The following is a 24,214-nucleotide window of genomic DNA, read 5'->3' on the forward strand; positions in this document are numbered from 1 at the left end:
AGCAGAAAGCTATGAAGTCTTTCAGTGTTCTTTTCCTTTATATTATTTTGGTCATCATGTCAATTGTGCCTTTGATTCATTCAGTCTTTCCCAGGTTTCCCACATTCATCATTTCTTTAAAAAAATAACAACTTTTCCATTACACTAACATACTGCAATTTGTTCAGCCTTTCCTGATCTTTGAACACCCACTTTCCATTCAGTTCTTTGCTATTACAAAAAGTGCTGCTAACACACTCTCATCCCTCTTATTCTCACCACCAACTTACCTATACTGCATCCTTCATTTTCATAGCACCATTGGTCATAGGCTGGAAGGGACCTCAAGACCTTTTGCTTAATTTACTCAGTTTGTATATAGCCTAAGATAAAAGAATAATTAATTTAAGTGTCTCCCCTTAACTCTGCTCTGTCTGGACCCAACTTACAAATTCATAAGAGTAGCTTTATTATTACAACCTAAATTCATTATGTTCAGTCCCTGCGTGACTCCATGTTTATCCAGCAAAGGTGTGAGAAGAGTGGTTTCATTGACTTAGACTCAGAAGGAAGAGGATTTCATTTATTCACTCAAAACCAAGCAAAATACAGAATGCATGACAAAGAAATGCACAACCTATCTGCTCTCATTAGAACTCAGTGAAAGGCATGCAACCTTCCCTTACCCTCAAACAGAGAGTGAAGTTTAAGGGATTAGATTCTGTCTGATCTTCTTAAAGCAGATTCCAAAATAAAGTATTATGTTCCTACAGTGATAGACTCCAAAATACAAAGCCCCAAAGCCTAGACTAGATAAGAGTGAACTTCTTTATGTATGCATTAATATGATGTATAACATTCATTTTGTAATGGAAAATAGCAGCATTATGTGTTCTTTTCCATTAGAGACCCACAAAATGATTTTGGCTATTTCTTTTCTCCCTACTATAGTTCTTCTGGACACCATAAGATGGTTAGAGGACAAAGGACGACAGTCATCATTTTTCTTCTATATCCGTGACTTTTGCACATAAACTGAAGCTTGTTTGGAGCTCCAAAGCTATAGGAGTAGATTAATTGAGCCCTAAGGCTTCAGAAAGTCAATCTGATTGAGGGAAATAATGTAGTATGCATGGATGACAAAATCTGCTATTCCTTTAGGAAATTTTTTTTTTAAGATTTTAATGATGGAATTGCCACAATGACTTTGGAAAGACCATTGTGATTTAGATCTCTTTGAATCACTTTATAATTCTTTACTTGGAATTATATTTGCATTAACTTATGTATCATTTTGAGAGTTGCTTGCAAACTAGACGTTAAATCTGAGGTAATGATTTTTGTTTTTGAAAGAAATTGATTTTGTTACAATGTCCTTTGTAAGACAACATACACAATACCCATTGACTGAGATAGTATAATTCTTTATTTCAGTATTAACGAGCTTTAGGATAAATTCCATTTTGCTTTGATTTGTGAGCTCTACCCCATAGGATGATTTGTGGAATATTTGCATCTTATTTGAAGATAAAATTCTAATAATGTGTACTCTCTTCATTTTCTTATCACCAGGAAATCAGAGAAAAAAATTTAAGAAGTTGATTAGCAAAAAAAAAAAAAAAATCTGTTATTTGCCACCCAGTGTTAGTGAACAGGTAGAGTTTACTGAATCACTTAGCAATAGGTTTCCTGATAATCCTGAAAAGATTGGACAACTCCACATACGAACCTTAACCCCAGCTTTAAATTTGCATTCAAGAAATATAGAAAAAAAGTATGTTTCACTGATTTACATATATAATGTTACGTTTGTTATTTACATGTACTTTAAATTGTTGTCCCTGTTAGGGATGAATGGGCAGGAGAGTCATCTCTGAAAATTCCAGTATATTAAAGAGGATAAATGTCCTTTTAAGGATGGAAGAAATAACTCATAAAAGAAGCAAGAAAGAAGCTTCTGAAAAGGGGAAAGACCATCTTCATCCATGTTAAGAGGTTGGCAGGTGGGAGAAGAGAAAATTGAACTACTGAAGCCTCATAACAGTTATGAGGTTGTTTTTATTGTTCTTTCTATAGAGTTTAAATCTGAAACTTCTGAGGAAGATGCTGCATCACCTGTTTTATGCAATGATAAGGAGAATCAATCGGTTACATTAGGAACAAGGAAATCTTTCGCAGCTCTCAAAATGGGACTGCACATCACAGTGTTTCATGATTTTCTTAGAATGCAGAAGTGCCCATAGAAAAGTTTGACATACCAATTAGGAGAAAGGTTATCTTCATGGAAAATAGAGCCAAGATGTGATGGGGAATCTGCTGAGATCTATCAAACCTAATAACTGCTGCCAAGTTCCATTGACAGTAAATGTTAGCTATTTTTAAGTACTTGGTTGGAAACTAGGATTGTAAAGAAAAGGGCATTAGCATTTGCATCATACTTTAGATTTTATAAAATATGATATGTGCATTATCACATTTAAGCTTCATACCAACCCTATTTAAGTACATGCCAACCCTATTTAAGTATTGTTATCCGACTCTGATTCTATGATTCTCTACATTGACCTATATTCTCAAATACTTTTTTAATACCCATGGGATCATTCTCTAATATGTCTGAAATATCATATTCAATTTTCACAACAACACTATGCAAGTCATATTATTTCTGGTATGCAAATGAGTAAATTGAAGCTTATAGAGTTTACAATTTGATACCTTAAGGTACTGATTGACTTCAAACTCTGTTCAACTCATTAATGTGATATAGTCACCAAAGATGAAGCAAATAATGAGGCTCATTGATGGTAAAGTGGATAGAGTTCTAGACTTGGTGTCAGGGAGACCTGAAGTAGAATCCTCACTGAGACAATTACTAGCTGTGTGATTCAGGGTAGACCACTTGACCACCCTTTGCCTCAGGTTTTTCTTGGGTAAAATGGGGATAATAATAGAACCTACCTCCCAAGGGTTGTTGGGAAGATGAAATAAAATACCTGTTATCATTGTTACAAATATTAGTATAATCTAAAACATAAATATGAAATACAGGACAACTGTGTGTGTATAACACAGAGATATTATTATTATGACCTAGTTTTGAGTACTTTCACCACCGTATCTTCCTCTGGACACACTACAAATTCTTAATTTCCTTCCAAAATTTTGACTTCCAGAAGTGAATGAATAAATCTAGATGTGGTCTAACCAGCGATCAATATAGAGGTACAAACTCTTCCCTTTTCAAGTATATTATATTTATGTGTTTCAGATTGTGACATATATATATATATATACATATAGATATATACAAACATACATATACACATATATGTATGTGTATTATTGTCTTTGTATGTTTATTTATTTTGCCTTTTAAAGCATTGTATCTCATGATTTCTTCTTGTTTATAGTTAAAAATTACCAGGAGATCCTATAATAGTTTGAAGGAGGATTTGAATTCATGATTTTTTGGTTCTAATTTGAGCACCTTATGTACTGAGTCACCTATCTGGATCTACGGATGAGTAATTGAGAGATGAGAAGGGTATAATCACTCGTCCCTTGTCTCATTCCCTTCCCCTATATTTTCTTAGATTTCTATATCCCATTGCCTGTATGTCTAATTTTCCCAGTTGAATATAAAAACAATTTTTAACATTTGTTTTTTAAAATTTTGAGTTCCAACTTCTTTCCCTTCCTCCCTCCCCATCCATCCTCACTGAGAAGGCAAGCAACTTGATATAGGTTATACATGTGTAGTCATGTAAAACATTTCCATAACATGTGGTCTTTAACTATACTTCCCTCTATCCTCCTTGCCCCCCATTTATTCTATTCTCTCTTTTGACCCTGTCCCTTCTCAAAAGTGTCTACTTCTAATTACTCCCGGCTCCCATTTGTCCTCCCTTCTATCATCACCCATACCTGACTTATCCCCTTCCCACCTACTTTCCTGTAGTGTGAGATAGATTTTCATATCAAATTGAGTGTGTATGTTATTCTCTCTTTAAGTCAAATCCAATGAGAGTAAGGTTCATTCTTTCCCTCTTATCTCCCCCCTCCTCTCGTCTACTGAAAAGTTTTTTTCTTGACTCTTTTATGTGAGAGATAATTTACCCTATTCTATTTCTCCCTTTCTCTTTCTCCCAATATATTCTTCTCTTATCCCTTAATTTTATTTTTTTTAGATATCATCCCTTCCTATTCAACTCACCCTATGTCCTCTGTCTAGGTGTGTGTGTGTGTGTGTGTGTGTGTGTGTGTGTGTGTGTGTGTGTGTGTGTGTGTATGATCCCTCCAACTACCCATTAATACTGAGGAAAGTCTCAAGAGTTACAAATATCATCTTTCCATGTAAGAATGTAAATAATTCAACTTTAGTATGTCTCATGATTTCTCTTTCCTGTTTACCTTTCATTCTTCACTTGATTCTTGTTTTTGAAAGTCAAATTTTCTATTCAGCTATGGACTTTTCATCAAGAATGCTTGAAAATCCTCTTTTTCATTGAATGACCATTTTTTCCCCTGAAATATTATACTCAGTTTTTCTGGGTAAGTGATTCTTGGTATTAATCCTAGCTCCTTTGACCTCTGGAATATCCTATTCCAAGTCCTTCAATCCATTAATGTAGAAGCTGCTTGATCTTGTGGTATCCTGATTATATTTCCATAATACTCAAATTGTTCCTTTCTGGCTGCTTGCAATATTCTTTCCTTCATCTGGGAGCTCTGGAATTTGGATAGAATATTATATATTGAAGAGCAAAAGAACTGGGGCTCTGGCCAAAAATACCATACCCAGTTAAGCATAATCCTGAATGACAAAAAAATTAACTTTTGATCAACAATCAGACTTTCAAAACTTGGTGTAAAAATACTGAACTTAATAGAAGATTTGACATATAAGAGCCAAGAGAAACAAGGTACATATCAAAGGGTGATTATAAGGGATTCAATAAAGACAGATAGTTACTTGTTATATATGTATGTATGTATATATATACACGTATATATGTATGTACATATATACGTATATATATATACATATCTATATCTATATATCTATATATATGATTGTCATTAGTAGTTGGGTAATTCGTAAGAAAGAAAGAAACATACCTGAGTATGATATGACTTTTAAAAGTAAAACCATTTAGGAACAGCTAAAAAGAGTAATTATTTTATACAAAAGAGATGTAAGAGGAAGAATTGATACAGAGGAAATAGAGGAGGAGGGCTGGCAGTTCTGGTAACCTACTTTCATTAGGAATGAGCATTAAAGCTTTCTAAATTCAGAGAAAATAAAATGGTAAGGGGATAGGGAGTAGGGAGAAGACAAGGGAGGGATCTCTGGAGAGGAGGGTGAGGGGTAGGATACAGGGGGCTATAGAAGGGTGTTAAGATTTATGGGAATGGGAGAATAGGGGAGGGATCCTTGGAGGAGGGTAGGCTAAGTAATAGGAGGGCAAGGTAGTGGGCAGAAGTAAAGTAGAGGAATCAGGAGAGATAGAAAACAAGAGATATGCTCAAATGTATAAATAAAAATCAAAAATAGAATTTGTTAGGGAAAGTATATGTCTATATATGTATGTATATGTACATATATATGCACATATGCACATATATGTAGTGATATATCAGCACCTAAGTGTAGCCCTTGGGGGTGGGGAGGAAGGGCGATAAAAGAACAAGGTAAAAGCACACAGTAGAGAACTAAAGAACTTACAGAGAAGTAAAGAAAAGGACAGCTCTCCACGCACAGTGTAGTATTTATCATACAGGCTTTCTAAAAATGAAAATTTATCATTACATATAATCCTTTCTTATGTTCTGCTATGAACATGGCATGCTTTTTTTCTTTTCTTACTTTGTATTTAAGTTCCAGTATTTAAGTTTATGATTTTTTTTTCTTTTTTCTATTTTGTATTTCTGTTCTGGTGTTTAAATCTAAAATAAAATTTAAAAAAGAAAAAAAAATTCAGTGACCCTTTTTTCTTGAAATTCTCCATCCTCCTCCATTAATTAGTGAGAGGAACAAAATCAAAACCTTGCATCAATTAAGCATAATCAAGGAAAATTGTGTTCATGTTCAAAAATACATGTCTCTTTCTGACCTTTGAGTATAGCCTATCTCTGCCAATTGGTGGGTAACATTCTTCATCATAGAACACATGACTGGCAATATTCTGAGGCCTTACATATTTCAAATTGGTTTTTCTTCACAGTATTATTGACCTTACATACACTGTTCTCTTGGTTCTGCACACTTCACTCTGCATCAGTTCATGGAGAGCCTAAGTTACTCTGATATCTATACTTTCATTTCTTATGGAACAGAAACATTACATTGCATTCATATACCATACAATCTGTTCAGCCATTTCCTCAACTGATGGCCATCCCTTTTAGATGCTAGTTCTCCTATTTTTCCTTTTTAATTTATCTTTGGGATCAAGAAGTTTGTTTTGGTCTTGAATATTTCCTCCCCAATTTTACCTTCCCTCTTAATCAGTTGTCCTCTTCTCCCAATCACTCTTTATTTTCCTGTGTTAAGCTTGTTGTATTTCTGTACCAGACTCTGTGTGTATGGTGTGTGTGTGTATATGTGTGTGTGTGTGTGTGTGTGTGTGTATGTGTGTGAGTGTACTCAGCTCTTCTTTGGCTTCAGCCAAGAGAAATATGCCATTCTCACATCCCTTTCTCTTTGTATGTATACTTTTCTTCTCAAGCTCCTCAGTTATGAAAAATAAGTTCTATCTTCTTCTTTCCCCTTCTTACATTATGATATTTATTTCATCCTCCCTTATCTTTCTGATCTTAAAACCTTCGGAATAGAATGAATTCACCCCTAACTCTTCTGTCTTATTGAATTTCCTTCATATTCTAAAGAGGTTCTGAAGGAGTATTTGTTTCTTCTCCCTATATCAGAATGTTAGTACGACATCATCCTACAATTCTTTTCAATTTGGCTCAAATAAACTTGCCTGTTTCTTTTTATTTTTGTTTACATTTGAAAATTCCTACTCATTCCTGGAAATGCTAATCACATATTTTCTTAATTGACACTTACAGTACCCCTGGGAGGTCGGTACTGTTATCATCTCTATCTTGTATTAGAAGAGACTAAGGTTCATTGACTTGCTCATGGTCATAGAGCTAGTAAGTATCTGAGACATTTGAACTCAGATCTCCTTTATGCTCTGTGACACCAGGCAGCCTCAAGTCCATTAAAAGTTAATTTTTTTTCCCCACTGGAGGATTTTATTCAGCCTGTACTGATTCTTGCCTAGAAATTCCCCACCATCACCAGAAGCTTCTTCTTAAAATAATGGTCCATCTTTTTGTCTTCTTCCTGTTATGCTTCACAGGAGCAAGCCATAGAATATCTTTCTCTTTACTTGGAAAGTATAATTGCATAATCACTTGGTATGGTCTGAATGATAGGCTAAGGAAACAAAAGAAAATGAAAATGATTTTATTTCTGCATGCATTATCGGGACTAAAAGAGACTTGAAAGATCATCTATGCCAATATTCATTCAACACATGAGAAATCTGAGGCCCAGACACTTTCCAGGTCTAAAATCCAAGGCACCTGACTGTACTTCCATTTTCTTTCCATTATAGAATTCTCCCTTTCCACAAAATTCTCCTCCTAAACCAGTATCAAATCCCCCTGCTAACTACTATAAAATCAATTCCCTTTGATATGTCATTCAAATAAGTGAATCTGTTTTGAGGCATTGGAATATATTATGTTGATCTTTTTTCCTGTCAGTCACTCCCATAAATAAAAAGGCTAATTATCAGGGAGGATTTCATTTATTACCTCATAATTCATGTTCAATTCACTAGCACAACTCTGTACGTACCTTACTCATGATGCATATTTGGAAATTTCCTAGAACTCTTATTTCCCAGGGGTCACAGCAGTCATATCAATACTAAATGTGCATATTCACTAGACCTTATATGATCTATATTTTTATGGATAATATTATTATAGTATAATAGATACTATATACATAATATACTGTATGTAGATAATAGTATATATAGATAATAGTATAATAGTATTATAAATAATAGCCTTTGATAGCATTTTAAGGTTTACAGACACTTTGCAGACAAATATTATCTTATTTTATCCTCTCAAATTTGGGAGGTAGGTGCTATTATTAATTCCATTTTACAGATGAAGAAAGTGAAGCCAAGTGATGTTAAATAATTTGTCCATGGTCCCATAGATAGTAAAGTATATGAGGCTAGATTTGAGTCTTTCTGACTCCATGTTTAATATTCTATCCACTGTACCACATAGCTGCTTCTACTAGATTGCAAAGTGTGTAAACTCTTCCAGATTGTGAATTACAAGCGTTTCCAGTATAGTGTCATGGTAGTGAGTCCAGTGTGAATATGTGCTTTGCTATGAATGGAATCCTCTCCCATGACTGTGAAAAGGAAAATGACATACCAGAGGATATACAGAGTTGAAGAACCAGACTGATGAGAAGATTGAAATCCATGCCAAATGCAGATGATTTGCAAGAACTGAACAAGGCCAGCCTAGAGAAAAAAATGGGAAGAAAATCCTGATAGCTGTCTTCAAGAATCAGTACCTAAAAATCAGTTATGTGGAAGAGATATTATGCTTGGTCTGGTTGGCCATAGAAGGCTATCCTCAGAAGTGGATAGACATTGCATAGAGGAAGATTTTGGCTAAATGTAATGAAAAATACCCACCAGTTAGAATTTTCTAAAAGTGAAAAGAGCAGCATTGGAAAGTGGTATGTCCTCATCTTCAAATGGAGACTAGATTACCACTAGTTAAGGATTTTTTTTAAAAGAATCCAAGATGAGCTAGATTCACCCAACTGTTAGCGCCCTACCTCCCAAACTACCTTATACAGGGTGACCAAAAGGTTTTGGTGGAGTTTTAAAGCTAAAACTGACTTTTGAGATACCCTGCATTTAGCTTCTTTGTGTTTTTTTTTTGTTTTTATTTATCTTATTTTTAATTTATGGAATAAAAAACATTTTCCTAACATAGTATAATAAAAAGATGATTACACATGAAACAGCAAATTTATTATGTTCAACTTGCTATTCCTTTAAACACATAATAAAGTTATCATGTACATTTCTTTTTTCTTCCCTCCTCCTCCTACCCTAGAGATGGATACCATTAGACAAAAATATGTATATGTATATATACATACATATATATTAACTTACCTCTCTTTATCAGTTCTTTCTCTGGATTAGTATGCTACCTTCCTTCATATGTCCTTTGTAGTTAATTTGGATATTTATAATAGCCAAAATGTATTATTCACTCAAAGTTGTTCTTAAAACAATATTGCTGTTACTGTATATAAGACTGTTGGTTCTACTAATTTCACTCTTCATTATGTCATGCAAATCTATCTGTATTTTACTAAGATCACAGAGTTCATTATTTTTTATAGCACAGTAGTATTCCATCCCAATCATTTAATACAACATGTTCAGGCACCTACCAATCTAAGGGTATTTGCATTTATTCTCTCTATTGTTTCTCCTTAAAGTTTCTCTCATTGGAATGTCAGAGCCTTGAAAGTGGGAATTCTTTACATGTCCCCAGCTCCTATCACGATGTCCGGTCCAAAGGAGGGGTGCTTAGTAAATGTTTGCTGACTACTTGATTGATTGCCCCTGAGGTCTCTTCCAACTCCAAGACTGTATGATCCAGTAATCCTCTTCCTTCAGTTGGAAAATGTTAGGATATAAACATTTGTTTTCTTATTTTTTACAATAGGGGAAATTAAATTGGTAGTGATCTTTTGTGTAAGGTGACTCATGTGTTTGTACATTTTAATAGAATTAGTTCTCATAGAAAATGTTGAATAGATGACTTTAGAGGCTATCCTGTCAATAGAAAATAAGAGTTATTTAATCTTTCTTCCTGGTATTTGTGTTACATAAGTGCCTTTGCTACAGTTTTATAAGGTCTATGCACGTGGTCCATAAGTTCTTGGAAAAAGATATTAGGTTGTCATTGCCAATTTGTTTTATTGCTTTGGGTGCTTTACTATACTGATTCCTTTTTGTCAACACAGGGCCTTTTATTCTAGTTCATTTAGAAAAACTATGGCTACAGGCCCATCATTAACTCTTCTCTTGAAATATGTAAAGTAAATTATGAGCTATGTGAAATATAAATTGGGTATATCCAGAGGTGTATTAATCAGTGCTCTAAAGTGTGGGTCAGAGTTATACGTTTCCATTTGCAAACACACTAGAACTCCTTTTCTCAACTAGAAGACATGAGTGTTACCTTTGGGTATGCGCTTTCCTCTGTTAATCCATACCCATCACTTCACAGAATGTCTCCTGGATTCTGTTTTTCTTAACAGTCAGAAAGTATTTTATTAGTAGTAAGTTCATTATCCATTAAGGAGCAGCTAGGTGAAACAGTGGGGAGAGTGCCAGATTTAGAGTTAGCAATACTCATCTTCTTGAGTTCAAATCTGGCCTAAGACACTTGACATCTGTGTGACTCTGGGCAAGTCACTTAACTCTGTTTGCCTCACTTTCCTCATCTATAAAATGAGCTAGAAAAGGAAATGGCAAATTACTCCAGTATCGCTGCCAAGAAAACCCCAACTGGGGTCATAATGAGTCAGACATGACTGAAATAAAAACAGAAAAGTCATCAAGAATCTCAGTGAACCTCATCAGATTTCACTATTCCAGCAATCATCAGATAATTGAATGTAGGGTCTTGGGAATCATCTAGCCCAAACCCACATTTATTTAAAATAGATGAAGAAAGTGTGGCTAAAGTTGGAAGGAAAGAAGGAACTCGATGGTAGAGCAGGAATTTGAACCCAATACCTCTGATATTAATCACTCTGTCCTTTTTTTTTGTGAACTGCACTGCCCCCCCACCATGAGATTTCAAGAGAGTACCCTGAGGGAAGACATAACTGCAGTAAATCAATAGGCAAAGTCCTGAAGGGCCTTAGCAAAGTTTGAAATAAGAAGGTAAGATTTGTTCTCAGTGGTCCTAACTTTAATAATTATCATAGGTGACATTTTTAATAAAATGTAAAGGATGCATTGATTACATTTGATCACAGGCAGAATCACAAATGCAAAGAAAGTCTTTCCCATTGGACATATTCTATGATAGTTGCTTTAAAGATGGTTACAATGAATGCCCAGATCACTTTAAGAGCTTTATCCCTGTGAGCTAGGACATAGGATCATCCATCTAGCCTCAGAAGGGTCTTCAAAGTCATCTAGTCAATGTTCCTTATTTTATTCATGAGGAAATTGACATTCATGGAAAAATAGGTGACTTTTACTGTACAGTTTAGTTCTCAGATTGTCCCCATCTTACAGAGAGAGAAACTGTAGCTGAGAAAAATAAAATAATATGATAATATGGTTAACAACTGTGAGAGATTCAAACAAAGGCTCCTGAAGCCAAGTCTAGCTTTTAGCACACTACTCAACTGTATCTCATTTAATTTTTAGACTCTCCCATTTTTGTAGTATCCCCTCTCTATCTTTACTTCCAGTCATCTATTCTTTTCAGGAAAATCTTCAAGAAACTAATTCATACTCCAACATAAATGATTAACATACCTTAACATAGAACAGTTTTTGAGTATTTGAGATATTTTGGAGGACAAAGCTGAAAGCTAAATAAATACACTTCTAAAATAATGAATTTCAGATACAATCAATAGGATATGTAGGAGGGATTCTTTGACATTTCTCTTTAAGTCTCACTTCCTAGAAAATTTCCTATTCTATCCATTTTCATCCAGGAGGCTGGTTCTGCCATTCTTGAACTTTTACAATTATATTTATCTAATGCAGACGAAACCAACATCAGTTTGGTTATTCTTGGTATTATGCTCAGATGCCAAACCACTTAATCTTTATCTCTAGAATTGGTTTTGGCCTAATGTAACCAAATCTTTTCAGCTTTCAGAAGCATGTAAATCACAGATGAGTAAATTAGCAATTTGGAAAAAAAATAGCTATCCAGGTTGTGTGTGTGTGTGTGTGTGTGTTCTCAGGAACTGAAGTGTATACAAACAAAATTCACATTTTCTCCCCCTTCTCCCTCTCCTCAGTGTACATGTTTATGTATTTTTTCCTTCTTCATTGGAACATTGGGTTCTAGTTGTTGCTAAATGTTAAATAAGAGGTAGAAAAAGCATCTTGTTTTGCCCACAGGTTTATAGACTATAAGCGCAGTTGCAAAGCACAGATGTTCCAAGATCCCTGTAGGTATCCAGTGGTATTATAACCAATCCACCTTCAAATCTCAGCAAGTATACCTACCATTCTGCATTTAAATCTAAAGTTCCTCACCTAAATCTATTTCCACTTCCTCTTAAATTTAGGTGCTTACATGTTAAGGAAAATCAACCTTTTTTCCCCTCTCAAATTACTATGATAGCCATCCATAAGAAACATTGGAAACAATTGTTGACCAGGTCTATTCCTCTGGACTCCTGTAGGCATCTGAGGAAACACTGCACTTGAGAAGTGAGGGAGAAGACCCATTGAGAGGAATGGAGCCTTACCTGGTACGGAGACTCTCCTGCCGCAATGTCCAGCTTCCTCCACTGGCCTTCAGACAGCTGGAGCAAGCAGACTTGAAAAGTGAGACAGAGAACCTACAAAGGCCTACCAGTCTTCCACTGAAGATTCTTCCACTGATCGCCATCACATCTGCAGAGTCCAGCAGGTAAAATGGGAAGATGTTCCCAGTTCTATTTTGAAAAAATATTTTAATGACATGTATTAGTAGATGTTTTGTTACCTATATGCTATAAAGAGAAAGATGGGTGATTTGTGCACAGCATGCTACTTCTTTGAGGAAGATCAATTTTGGGAATATTCCTGAGAAAGCTGAAAATATATTGATGAATGATAATAAGTAACTGGGAATAGCCTACCATTACTGAAAAAAAAATGCTAGGTAAATGTAATTTAAAAGAAAAATCCCAAGAAAATTAGAACTAATAGAGAAATTACCATGTGGGAATAAGTAGCTAGAAATAGTAGGCACTGTTCATTGAGGCAAAATGAATTTGAAATCAAGGAGAGATTAATTATACTGTAATTAGAGTCAAAAGAAAAGATGTAATTACGTTCATGTGTATTGTAATGTGGCCTATAGCAATCTGAGGTACTGCTTACTACAACACTGTTTTGGTTCGAAGCCCAAGGTAAGTTTTTTAGGTGAGAAAGTGGAGTGGAAGGACTTGACTAGTAGATCTAACAGAATTGTTCAACGGTTATTTCTCATTTATCCAGCATCTTGTGCTTTTCATTTTGCAGGGTATTTAAAAATTTTCCATTTCCCCTTGCTTTTTTGCCTCCTTTTATTCCTTGCCTTCCCTCTACCTTTAAGATCTTGTCGTTATCTCCCTTGCAAAAGCAAAAGGAAATAAGGCCCAGACCTATTAGATGTTCAGTTGGTTTGTAACATCTGTAGAAGCCTAAGTGAAGGAGGAGACATATGACTCCATCAGCTTACATATTACCAAATAATACAGATATTGCTGGATTGTTGGGCAATGGGCAAGAAGGAAATTTCAGTCATCTTGGAAAACATAGTTTCTAGATTTTCTTAATGTGGTCTTGCTGAGGTTTCTATAAATATGGCCAAAAAATCCTTTCTTTTTTTCTGAAGTTATTTGTTTGTTTTATTATCTGTGTAGTCTCTGAACACTTGGAGATATGGGGAACTACTCCTTGGATGGTATTAGTTGAACTCAAACTTTTTTCCAGGGAACAGATTTAATTTTCTTAGACATGAAGCTATGGTACAGTATTTGTAATATGTCAACTGAACAAATTTCTCTGGTTAGCCATCTCTGGAGTGGAGAGCAGAGGAAGAAAAAAAGAATGAAAAAAGGCATTATTACTTTATTATACATTTTAAAGGGATAACAAAATAGATTTGCAGTTTCATGTACAAGCATCTATTTTTCTATTCTACTATGTCATAGAAATGCTTGATTTATTTCTTAAGTTCAGAATGAAATAAATATTTTTTAATAAAAGGACGACGTTGGCTAGATTACCTCAATAGACAAGATCAAGTAATTCTGTATACTAGCTTGCTGCCCCTGTTGGGGAGACCACTTGTTCAGAACAGCATTTTTTGTAGCCTATACAAAGAGAGTTTGAGCCAACTTCCAAATTCTTTGGATCAACAGTTACCATTTTCCCCCAGGGTAGCTGACAGAATATTCACTGTGAATCCCAGAAATTTAGATTGACTAGTAAAGGGAAGCTAGGGCCATTTTTTCTTTGTTCGCAATACCCACCTCCCATAAACTACCACTTCCACCACTACCATGCTACTTTTGTCACTAATTCTGTCCCAAATCATCTCATGACTGTGAAGCCTGAACCAAATTTCTGATCACGTGAAAGGAAGCCTGTACCAGTAGTAACTGTGTGGTTAAATAAACATTGGCTACCTTACATTTCTCTCCTTCTCATTTGATTCCAGTGAGATGGCCTGTTACCAGCTCCACATGGCCACCAAACTTCACCAATCTAACTTAACCCCTATACCAATATGGATCTTATGTGCAGAGTCTCTGATTCTACCTAAAACTACTCAACATAAATGATATTAGTATTCTAAGCTGTTCATTCTGGGATGAATAAGATGGAATAAACTAGTTTAAGTGTTGGAGATTTAGTTAATTGGGAAGGAAGGAATATTGGGAACTAGACATGATTTTAGGACTCGGTCTCTAGGCATGCATTATGATAGATCTTGTTCACCATGAAAGAAGACTGTATATTAAATATATCTCTTTATGTTTGGCCACTGTTTAATTAAAATCCACAGGTGAAAAATGAGCTGGGATAAATGTAACTGACTGTGTACTAAAAACAAACAAGTACGCTCCAAGGGCCAAGAGGGGTGGGAAACAACGTTTTTGAAATCTTCTACACCATGACACCTTATCTGGTTCAGACCAGAAACCAAGAGACATGTACATTTAAAAATATAATTGCAATATGTAAATACATGAAGTATATTTCAAGGAAAGAATCAGTGTATTGAAAATCACAGGAAATGATTGACTTGATTTTGCTGAACCTAGCTAATGTCAAGATTGGTTAGCTAACCACATTAAATTAAAAAAAACACCAAAACATCATTACCTCCTAGCCAGAAAGTTATGATACAATTAAATGTCAACGAATAAGGTAGGCATGGGCAAATAATCCCAATGTGGCTCAGCAGGAGAGAAAGTTGAATATAGAAGGGTGAATGAACCTAGGATTTATGCAGGGGTGTGCTGACAATTGTTTAGCAACCAACTTGCTGAAGGAAGAAATGTAGTCATGGCATAATATTAACAAACATTGATTATTAGGACTTGCCAATTTCAGAAGTGTATAAATGGTCACCCCAGAAATTTAACAATTAACTCAGCAACCCATGTGAGCTGACTCTAACACACGTCTGAAATTATCCTACTTTCCAGCTGCCTACAACTCCTTCATATCCCTTCTTCTCAAACAGGATACAAGGGCATTTTTGTTCACTTAGAATAACTTGGTTTCTGACTGATCTCTTAATGAGTAGCCAGTTTTGTCTTCAGCAAATTGCCCCAAGCCTTTTCTTAGTTTTAAACACTAAAACCCCCAAACAAAACAATACCCAATGTGGGGAGAAAAGAGATTCTCCCCATCTGAACTTGGCCACCTTTTGGGGACTTGTTTTTTCCCCTTCTATACTTTTATCTCCTTTGTTCTCTTTCTTCATGAGTAGAGTATCTTGAAGTAGTTCTCTAGATTTGTCCCATGTCATCTGTAGAGTCACAACATAGCTCCAAAGAGTGATTGGTTTCTGAATGGGATCTTTGGGCTATAAAAAGTATATTATGAATGGAGACTAATGGTTCCATTATAGATTGCCAGGGGAAAATATCTGCCAGGCAAAGGTCAAGGCAACTTTTATTTATGACTGCTTTGGTAATTTTACCTCAGGTTTATTTCAGAGTGGGGATATGTGAACATGTTTAAATTTATATTCTTACATCATTCCTTTGCGTTTTTAACTGTGAAGTTTGCATTCTGATTTAGTGAACTTTGTGAGCTTTTGGAAATTTCTAAATAAACGCAAAATAAAATCACAAACTTGGTACTCTGTGAGAAGCTAGATTTCATCTTTCCCTCATAAAAGAGTAAGTTTCAAGTTTTATAGCCAGATCTTTGATGGCTTAGAGAAAAAAAAAACTGCATTGAAATATGAGTGATTACTAGTTGAGAATGTTATTAACTTGTGTAAAGAGGGGTGGAAGTAGAAATGTAATTTGCCATGATAGATATTTCCATATACAACCTAAATAACTTCTTAGAAGATCTCCATTTACTTTTAATTTAGTAGTGACATTGATTGCTTTTCCAATATTATTCTGCGTGGGGAAAGGGAGGGGTAGGAAAGTGGGTGTATGTCTGTGAGAGGAGGGAAGAGGAGAAATGGGGTAAGCAAAGAAGATAACTATGGAAACATAAAAGGATAAAGAAATAGAGCAAAGGTAAAGAACAAGATGACTACAGGAAAAAAGGATGGGAGAGAAGAAGAAAGATAATCAGGGTAAATAAAGAACCTTCAGAGAAAAAAAAAGACTTAGGAACTAACAGGATTTAGCAGTCACTACTTTTAGTGCCATGCTAGTTCCTAAGTACTTCAGGAGAGAATTGTTTCTCTGAAATCTCTACTAAAAAGGCCATATTTGCATTTTGGTTCCAATGATGGATATTTTCTCCCCTGCATGATTTAAACCAGAACATTCAGAAAGAGAGGATAAGCAAGAACAAAGAGACAGAAAAAAATAAAAGAAATCATGCCATATACCTGGGGTGAAGGCAAGCCCCCAGAGCTCTAGAGTCATAGGATATAGAGTTAGAATAGGTCTCAGAGTTCGATCACCTGCTGTAACACTCTCATTTTAAGTATATATTTAATTTATGTCTTTAGTCTTTACATTAGAATCATTTTTAAAACTTCTCCATCCCCTCTCATTTGAATCAGCCCTTGAAACAAGTAATAAAACAAGTAACAGTTGACTCCATCAGATAATAAATAAAACTTGACTCCAAGTTTTAATCCCTCTCTTCCTTACCCAGAATCTAACTTTTTATCCATGATTTTAAAATTTTCTATTGTGTATATTGCATATATTTTTCTTTTGATTCTTCCAGTGTATACAAATCTTCCATTTTTTCTTAATTTTTTCCATTTGTTATTTCTTACTGCACTGTGATATTCTGTTCTATTCATCTGCCGTAGGTTGTTTTTATTTTTAAGTCCACTTCCCAATCCATGGACACCAATGCTGTTTCCATTTTTTTAAATATTCCCTACCATAAAGAGGGCCTCTTGTAAAACATTGGTTTGTGTTGAATGTTTGTTTTTCTCTTTAACTTCTTTGAGAGGGTCTATATCCTCTCTCATTAGGGGAAAGTTTTAGCGACATATTTTGTTTTTATGTCACAGTCCCTCCATGATAAGGCACTACCACCAGCACCACCACCACCAAAGTGAACTCTCTTTTATAGCAAGCAAAATTAAGCAAAACTAGCCTACATAGTGCCCATGTCTGACATAGCACAAAATATTTTGCACCTATTGTCCCCCACCCTCCTCTCAAGGAAATATATCTATATTTCCCCTTGACCAAATTCAGTCAGTTGTACAATTACCTATTATTTAGTTTTATTTTAGTTTTCCTTTTGTTTAATTACTGTAGTGATTGTTCATTGTTCTATTTTTTTTGCTTCATTTTTTATCAATTCATACAAGTCTTTCCATGTTTCTCCAAATTCCTCATATTGTCATTTCATTTTAATATTGCATTATTTTTATCTACTATGGGTTGAGTCATTTTCAAATGAAGTTTGGTTGTTTTTTCTGGTTTTTGCTGCCACAAAAAGAAAAGTGCTATCGTGAATTTTGGTTATTATTGTTGTTGTCTATGGAGTCTGTCTTTCTCCTTAATCTCCTTTTAATAAAGTCACACTAGTGGGATCTATCAAAAGCTCTGAACCGTTTTATGATTTTTTACATAGTACCAGTTGTTTTCTAGCATTTTTGGACACATTCACAGCTTCATTAGAAGTATTGTGTTGTGCCTATATTCCTGGAGCACCTCCAATATTACCTATATTCCATCTTCTGTCATTTTTGCCAATTGACTGACAGTGTCTTTATTTTACAGATGAGGAAAATGAGGCACAGAAAGGTAACATGACTTGCTTCAGGTAATGTAGATAATAAAATAAGTAACAGAGTAGAGATTTAAAGCCCATTTAGCTACTTCCAGATGATTTGACTCTAGATATTGTGTTCTTTTCATGTTCCCACCCATCCCATAGGATTCTAAATTAAATCAGCATTCTCATAGAATTACTTTACTAAGAATCAGTCCCAATGGGACAGTAGTCACTTTTAACACCAGTCATTACCATAGGAATGTCAGAATATTGTTTTTCTACTCTCTTTGAAATTTTCATTCAGTTATCTTGAGGGTGGAAATATTGTTCCTTTTGATTTAGATCCTCATACCTGGCTTGTACTGTTGCTTAGGGTCAAGCCTTTAGCTGAGCAGTCATTTTGGACCAAGGTAGCTTCTGGGTATGTCATTCAGCACCCCAGTCCCTTACTTATTTCACTACGTTGGCTTAAATGTGTTTTCTATATATCTATATAGTATTCCATATACACTGGAGTTGTTTAGGATATGAGATGCATGTTGACAGGAGAAAGGATTTGACTACTCTCCAATAACATTTCAGTATTGTATCAGTTGAAATTAAATGAGAACCAAGGAGATAACTAAATTCACTTCTTTTCCCTGTATGACACACCACCTCTGATTCACTATATACACATCCATGTAAGTGGAGAATATTATAAATACATTTTCATCGTGAGCATCCCATTACCCACCTAGTGTGCATTACCATTGTCATGTCCTATTAAAAGGAAATGAAAATAATTCAAAGGAAGAAATGGTTACTCTTGGGGATAAAATAAAATACCAAAGGTAGGAGAATGGATTATTCAAATGAGATGAAGCTGCCTCTTACAAGGATCCCCGAGAAACATATATTAGAATTTAAGAACATTCCCTAAAAGCTCATCCCCAAATGCTAGTGAGAAATCAAAATTGCCTAATTTCTTTTTTATCTGGTGCCCCCTGAGAAGACAAAGCACATCAAACTACATTTTAAAAAGTAATTATGTGTCTCTTTTCAGCATAATATGTTATAATCAAAATCCAAATATTAAATTAGGAAAGAATATCCAAAACAAAGTCAAAAGCCTGTAATACAAACAAAGAAGTCAAATTAGAAGTGAGTATTTGAGCTCTCAAGAGTAAACTCCTTAGTTTTAGAAAAAATGGAATAGATTTCCAATACTTAGTGGTAAGGTGATAGAGTTTGGAATATTTGCTTTCAGTAGCTCATTATTTTGTTGGTAAACAGTATGGAACACAGTCCAAATAAGGAATTACACAGGAGATGTGGCATATGGGAGGTCATCAAATCAAGAGTTGATCAGAAAAGAAGATGAGGTGGCCACTTAGTGACAATAAAGATAAGTGATAGATAATCTGTGTGGTCTGGTCCTTAAGTAGCCTCAAAGTCAAGACAACTCAGGGCTGTTTTCCCTGTTTAATTTCCTATAAATCCTCCAAGGAGGATCTACTCAACATGCTGAAAGCCTTGATCTTCTCCCTTTAGAATCTTCAGATACCAGTGTAGCACTCAAGCTGAGCATTTATCATTTCTTGTTCTTACTAAAGGATTTATGACCCACTTTCTGTAGTGCACACACACACACACACACACACACACACACACATTCAGCAGTCTTTCTTTCTGTCTTTCTCATAAAAGTTATCATTACTAATGTGTTATAGCCTAATGATAAATAATAGATTTCTTTTCATTGCCCTTGAGTTATGTGTAATTTTGAATCTTCTGATATTTTGTCATTTTATGATATAGTCCCATGATCCACATCAATAGCAGAATGTTGGTATTAAAAAGAGAATTTTTAGCAGTGAATAATTTGAGAACATGCAAATCTCTATACAACTTCCAGAATATAATCTAGTCTATAATCCTTCTACACAATAACAAGCCCAGTTCATTATTCATCTATGGTGCTCATGAAATATAGACATATATAGGGAATATTTTGGTGACATGACTATCTAATTCAAAGCAAATAAAAAATTTGTCACCCACTTTGTTTTTCCATTGTGGATTGTGGGTTTCTCTCAGTGTGTGTTTCTGTGAGATGGCTTTGTAAAACTCTTGAACTTAATTTAACGAGCACAATCTTATTTTCAAATGGGATTATTTGAAGATTTCATCAACATATTTTTTGAATCATACATGAAACATCTCTCTAGCAAATATATGGCACCCTCTTTGATAGCTCATTTGTTTTCAGTACCCACTGTCACTTGAAATCTAGGGAGAGATAGTTGTAGAATCCCTATAAAGAAAAATCTTTTCTCAGTGAGAATGGGACAGGAAAGCCCTTTGACAGCTAATAGAGATCAATATGTGATATCCTATGAATGAGTGAGCTAGTGAAATACAGGTGGAATAGCTGACATTTAAATAGCATTTTAAGGCTAACCTCATAATCTTATGAAGTAGGTAATGATATGATCCCCTTACAAGTGAGTGTAATGTTAATTAGATCTTCCTCACCCATTAACAGGCCTACTTCAAGTACCTTTTGTTAATTTCTATTGAGGCCCTGGGCCAGACGATTCTGCCTTTCAGCTCTGAAAATTGTGTAAATACTCTGAGTTGAGGTTTTACTGTGAGGCTTACTCATTGGAAGCGTTTGTTTGTCCAGATGAGACTCTGGGCAGCCACTAAGGAGCCCCTCAGTTTTGAAAATCAGATGTTGGTGCTTCTGTCTGTGGTAACTATGTATGTATGGAATGGTCAGACAGTTGGATCTGTCTGTTGATCTGTGATGTATGTATTGCTTGTGCTCAGACAGATGGAAGCCCTGTCTGTTGGTAGATCTTTGTTTCTCTGTTTGTATTTTCTCTGAAGTTTAGGGTGATGACTTTTTCCCCTGAACTAAGTGAATGATGCATGTGCTTGATTAAAATGATTGTTGATGCCTCAAAAGTTGCTTTTCCTTTTAGAAAAGCAGATCTAAGAACCTGTACAACAGTCCCTCCTGTATATGTCGGGGTCCTTTCTGTTACAGTGAGGAAAGTGAGACTGGGGGGACTTAATTAACTTGCCCAGATACGCATAGCTAGCAGAATTTGAACTGATCTTCCTGATTCAAAAGCCAGCTCACACTCTTTCCCTTACATCACAGAGTTGGAGAGTTAGCTGGAGAAAACTTGATTAAGACAGTTGCCTTACCCCATAATTGAAGCTGGAAAGATAGATTCCTCAGGAATGAATTTAGTAGCTGTTACCAGACTAGTTTATGATTAAAGCTAGATGTTGTGTCTCCTCCATTGCCCAGTTTAGTATTCTTTCCATTCTAAGTACTTAATACTATTTGGTACATTCTATTAATTAAAGTCAGGCCTAATCAAGTGGAATGGAGCCAGTCAGAAGGGAATATAAGCCGGGTAGTTCATGTAGTTGGTGCTAAAGACCAGGATGAAACCATAAGGAACTTTACAACTTGCACAATGATTAACATCTGTTGTAAATATTCTGAAATGCCCTCACCCACTCACCATCACTCCACTGTATGTACCCCTACAATTCTTGGTAGTAAGCCAATTCTTTTAAAACACCTAAGAAACCATTTTATCACTGGAGAGTAAAAGAATAGATGGGAGAAGGAAGGAAATCTTTGTAGTCTTCTCTTTTGGAGAAGTCCTATGGTTTAGTCCAGGAAGCTTAGTGAGATGGTGGCAGATAGAGGCCTAAAAGGAACAACAGTAGTCGAAGATTTGGGCTTACAGATAGAGAAGTGGGGTCACGGCATTGCTGAGATCAATGTATAGCACCACACATACACACTCTAACTGAAGCAGGGAATGTCAAAAATTCAATATTCTTCATTATCCCAAAGTGCATTATGAAGGAAGATGACAAGTTGAAGTGGACTGTGTGTCTCTACAGTTCAAATTTCAAGTCTGGTTCAATTGTTGGTTTAACCATTTTAAAACTCATTTAAACAGCAAAATTCATGCAAACATTCTTCAGGTGTTTGGTTTAAAAAAAATCCTACTACTTGATGTAATGAACAAAGGCATTGCTTTCTTCTGCTATTAAATGGTCAAAATAGAGGACTGATTTTTTTTGTACTGCCCTCCTTCAGTAAATTGTAGGGTCAGTTTTTTTTTAATTTAATTATCTAAAAAAGCACCATTTGAGGTCTCATTCTCTTGTATTCAACTTACCCTTATTCCATACATTGCTTCTCATAATTAATAATATATTTTGACTATTCCATCTTGTTCAGCACACTAATGCTTTTGGTAATAAAAAAGACTATCTTTCTACTTGAATATATTAACATGAGTCCACTGACATTTATGTTCTTTTTAACTTTTTCAAATTAATAGGATACTGAACTTTGTTCTTTTACAAGTTGTTTAAAATTGCCTTTTTAAAAATATTTCATTTTTTCCCATTCACATGTAAAGATGATTTTTAACATCCATTTTTCTAAAAATTGTGTACCAAATGAAATTGCTTTTTAAAAAAAATCTTTTTTTAATTTCAGGAAAACTATAAATTTATTTGGCAAGCAATATTAGAGTCAACTCTTTTGTAAGGATATATTGGATATCTTTTTTTCTGATTAATCTAAACATTGCTACTTTTTTATAATGTAGACTTATTGACTGGGAACATTATGAACCATTTCTTCACTAAAAAAAAATTTATCCTTCTTTCATCAGTTTCAAGTTTGCCTTAAAATTTGAGACTCTTTGAGAAGAAAATGCATTAGATGGCTTGTTCCATACTAATTTTCTGCTATAAAGATGTGTTGATTAATGACATCATTTTTCCAAAACAGCTAGCAATATTTGGACCAAATATGAACATTTAAAATGTTTTGTTTTTCTATAGAGAACATATTGTCATTACCATTTTTAATGCTTGCAATGCCATCACAACCTGAATGAGTAATGATAAAGTCCTCATTTTCTTTGGAAATGTTTCTTCATGCCCCCTTCAAGTTTTAGAGATTTTTTGTTTGTTCTATTTTTGCAACTGAGTCCCTCACACCCAGGCTGCAAGTGTGCTATCTGCTCACAGACCTGAGTGTAATGTTGAACAGTAAATATAGTTTAACTGACTCCGTTTTCTTGACCTGGGCCAGTTTGTCCCTCCAATCTTGAGGGAATCATCATGTTAGTGCTTCTATAGCCACTTCTGCAGCTCAGAACTCCCAAGCTCAAGTGATCCACCAGCCTTAGTCTCCCCCAGCAGAAGGCATTAAAGTCATATGCCACCATATGCAGACCACCTCAAATTTATGGTGCCATAATTCTCTAAAACTTTGTGGACTCTAAAAAGGACCCATTGAATGAATTGTAGTGAAGTGGAAAGAGGACTGGATTTGAAGTCTGAACTCCTCTGGTTAGTTCCGATTCTCCTCCCACTAGTTTTATGACCTTTGCCAAGCTGCTCAACTTCCTAGTTGATAAAATTGGAATAACATCTGTACCCACTATCTCACAGGGATATTGTAAATCTCACATGAGAAAATGGACAAAAAATTCTGTATGAAAGTCAGCTATTTTTAAATGAATTAACAGTAAGCAGATATATTTAACCAAGTTTTGATGTCTAATTATGTAAGGTCTGTTAAATTTCCTTTCCAAATTCTTTAAAGTACCTAAAGATTAGCTTCTAAATTTCTTCTGTTAGAGGGCATGGGTGTGAATTGAGTATGATAAGATGATATCTTTAAAATAATATTAATGGGTGAGATAGAGGAATCCGCTGGGAGAAAGGAGAAAGAAGAGGCAGAATGGGGTAAATTATTTCACATAAAGGAGGTAAAAGGAGCTCTTTAGATGGGAAATCTGGAGGGAGAACTTGAACCTTATTCACATCAGAATTGGCTCAAAAAGGGAATAACATACATACCCAATTGGGTATCTGCCTATCTTTACTGTACAGAAAAGTAGGAGGGGTAGGGGATAAGAGAAGAGGGGCAAAGTTCATAG

General features: G+C 35.1%; 1 protein-coding gene across 15 annotated transcripts in view; it reads left to right on the top strand.

Annotated features, from left to right (window-relative positions):
* The window catches only part of PDE4D (phosphodiesterase 4D), a 1,946,032-nt gene that overhangs the window by 728,543 nt on the left and 1,193,275 nt on the right, over positions 1 to 24,214 (top strand). For all 15 annotated transcript variants that reach the window (XM_072599359.1, XM_072599367.1, XM_072599363.1 and 12 more), the window contains one exon: positions 12,500 to 12,729. In XM_072599359.1, the coding sequence (XP_072455460.1) occupies positions 12,500 to 12,729 (230 nt within the window). The remainder of the gene's footprint in view (positions 1 to 12,499; positions 12,730 to 24,214) is intronic.

This window comes from Notamacropus eugenii, chromosome 4 (genome assembly GCF_028372415.1).
Source record: "Notamacropus eugenii isolate mMacEug1 chromosome 4, mMacEug1.pri_v2, whole genome shotgun sequence".
NCBI lineage: Eukaryota > Metazoa > Chordata > Mammalia > Diprotodontia > Macropodidae > Notamacropus > Notamacropus eugenii.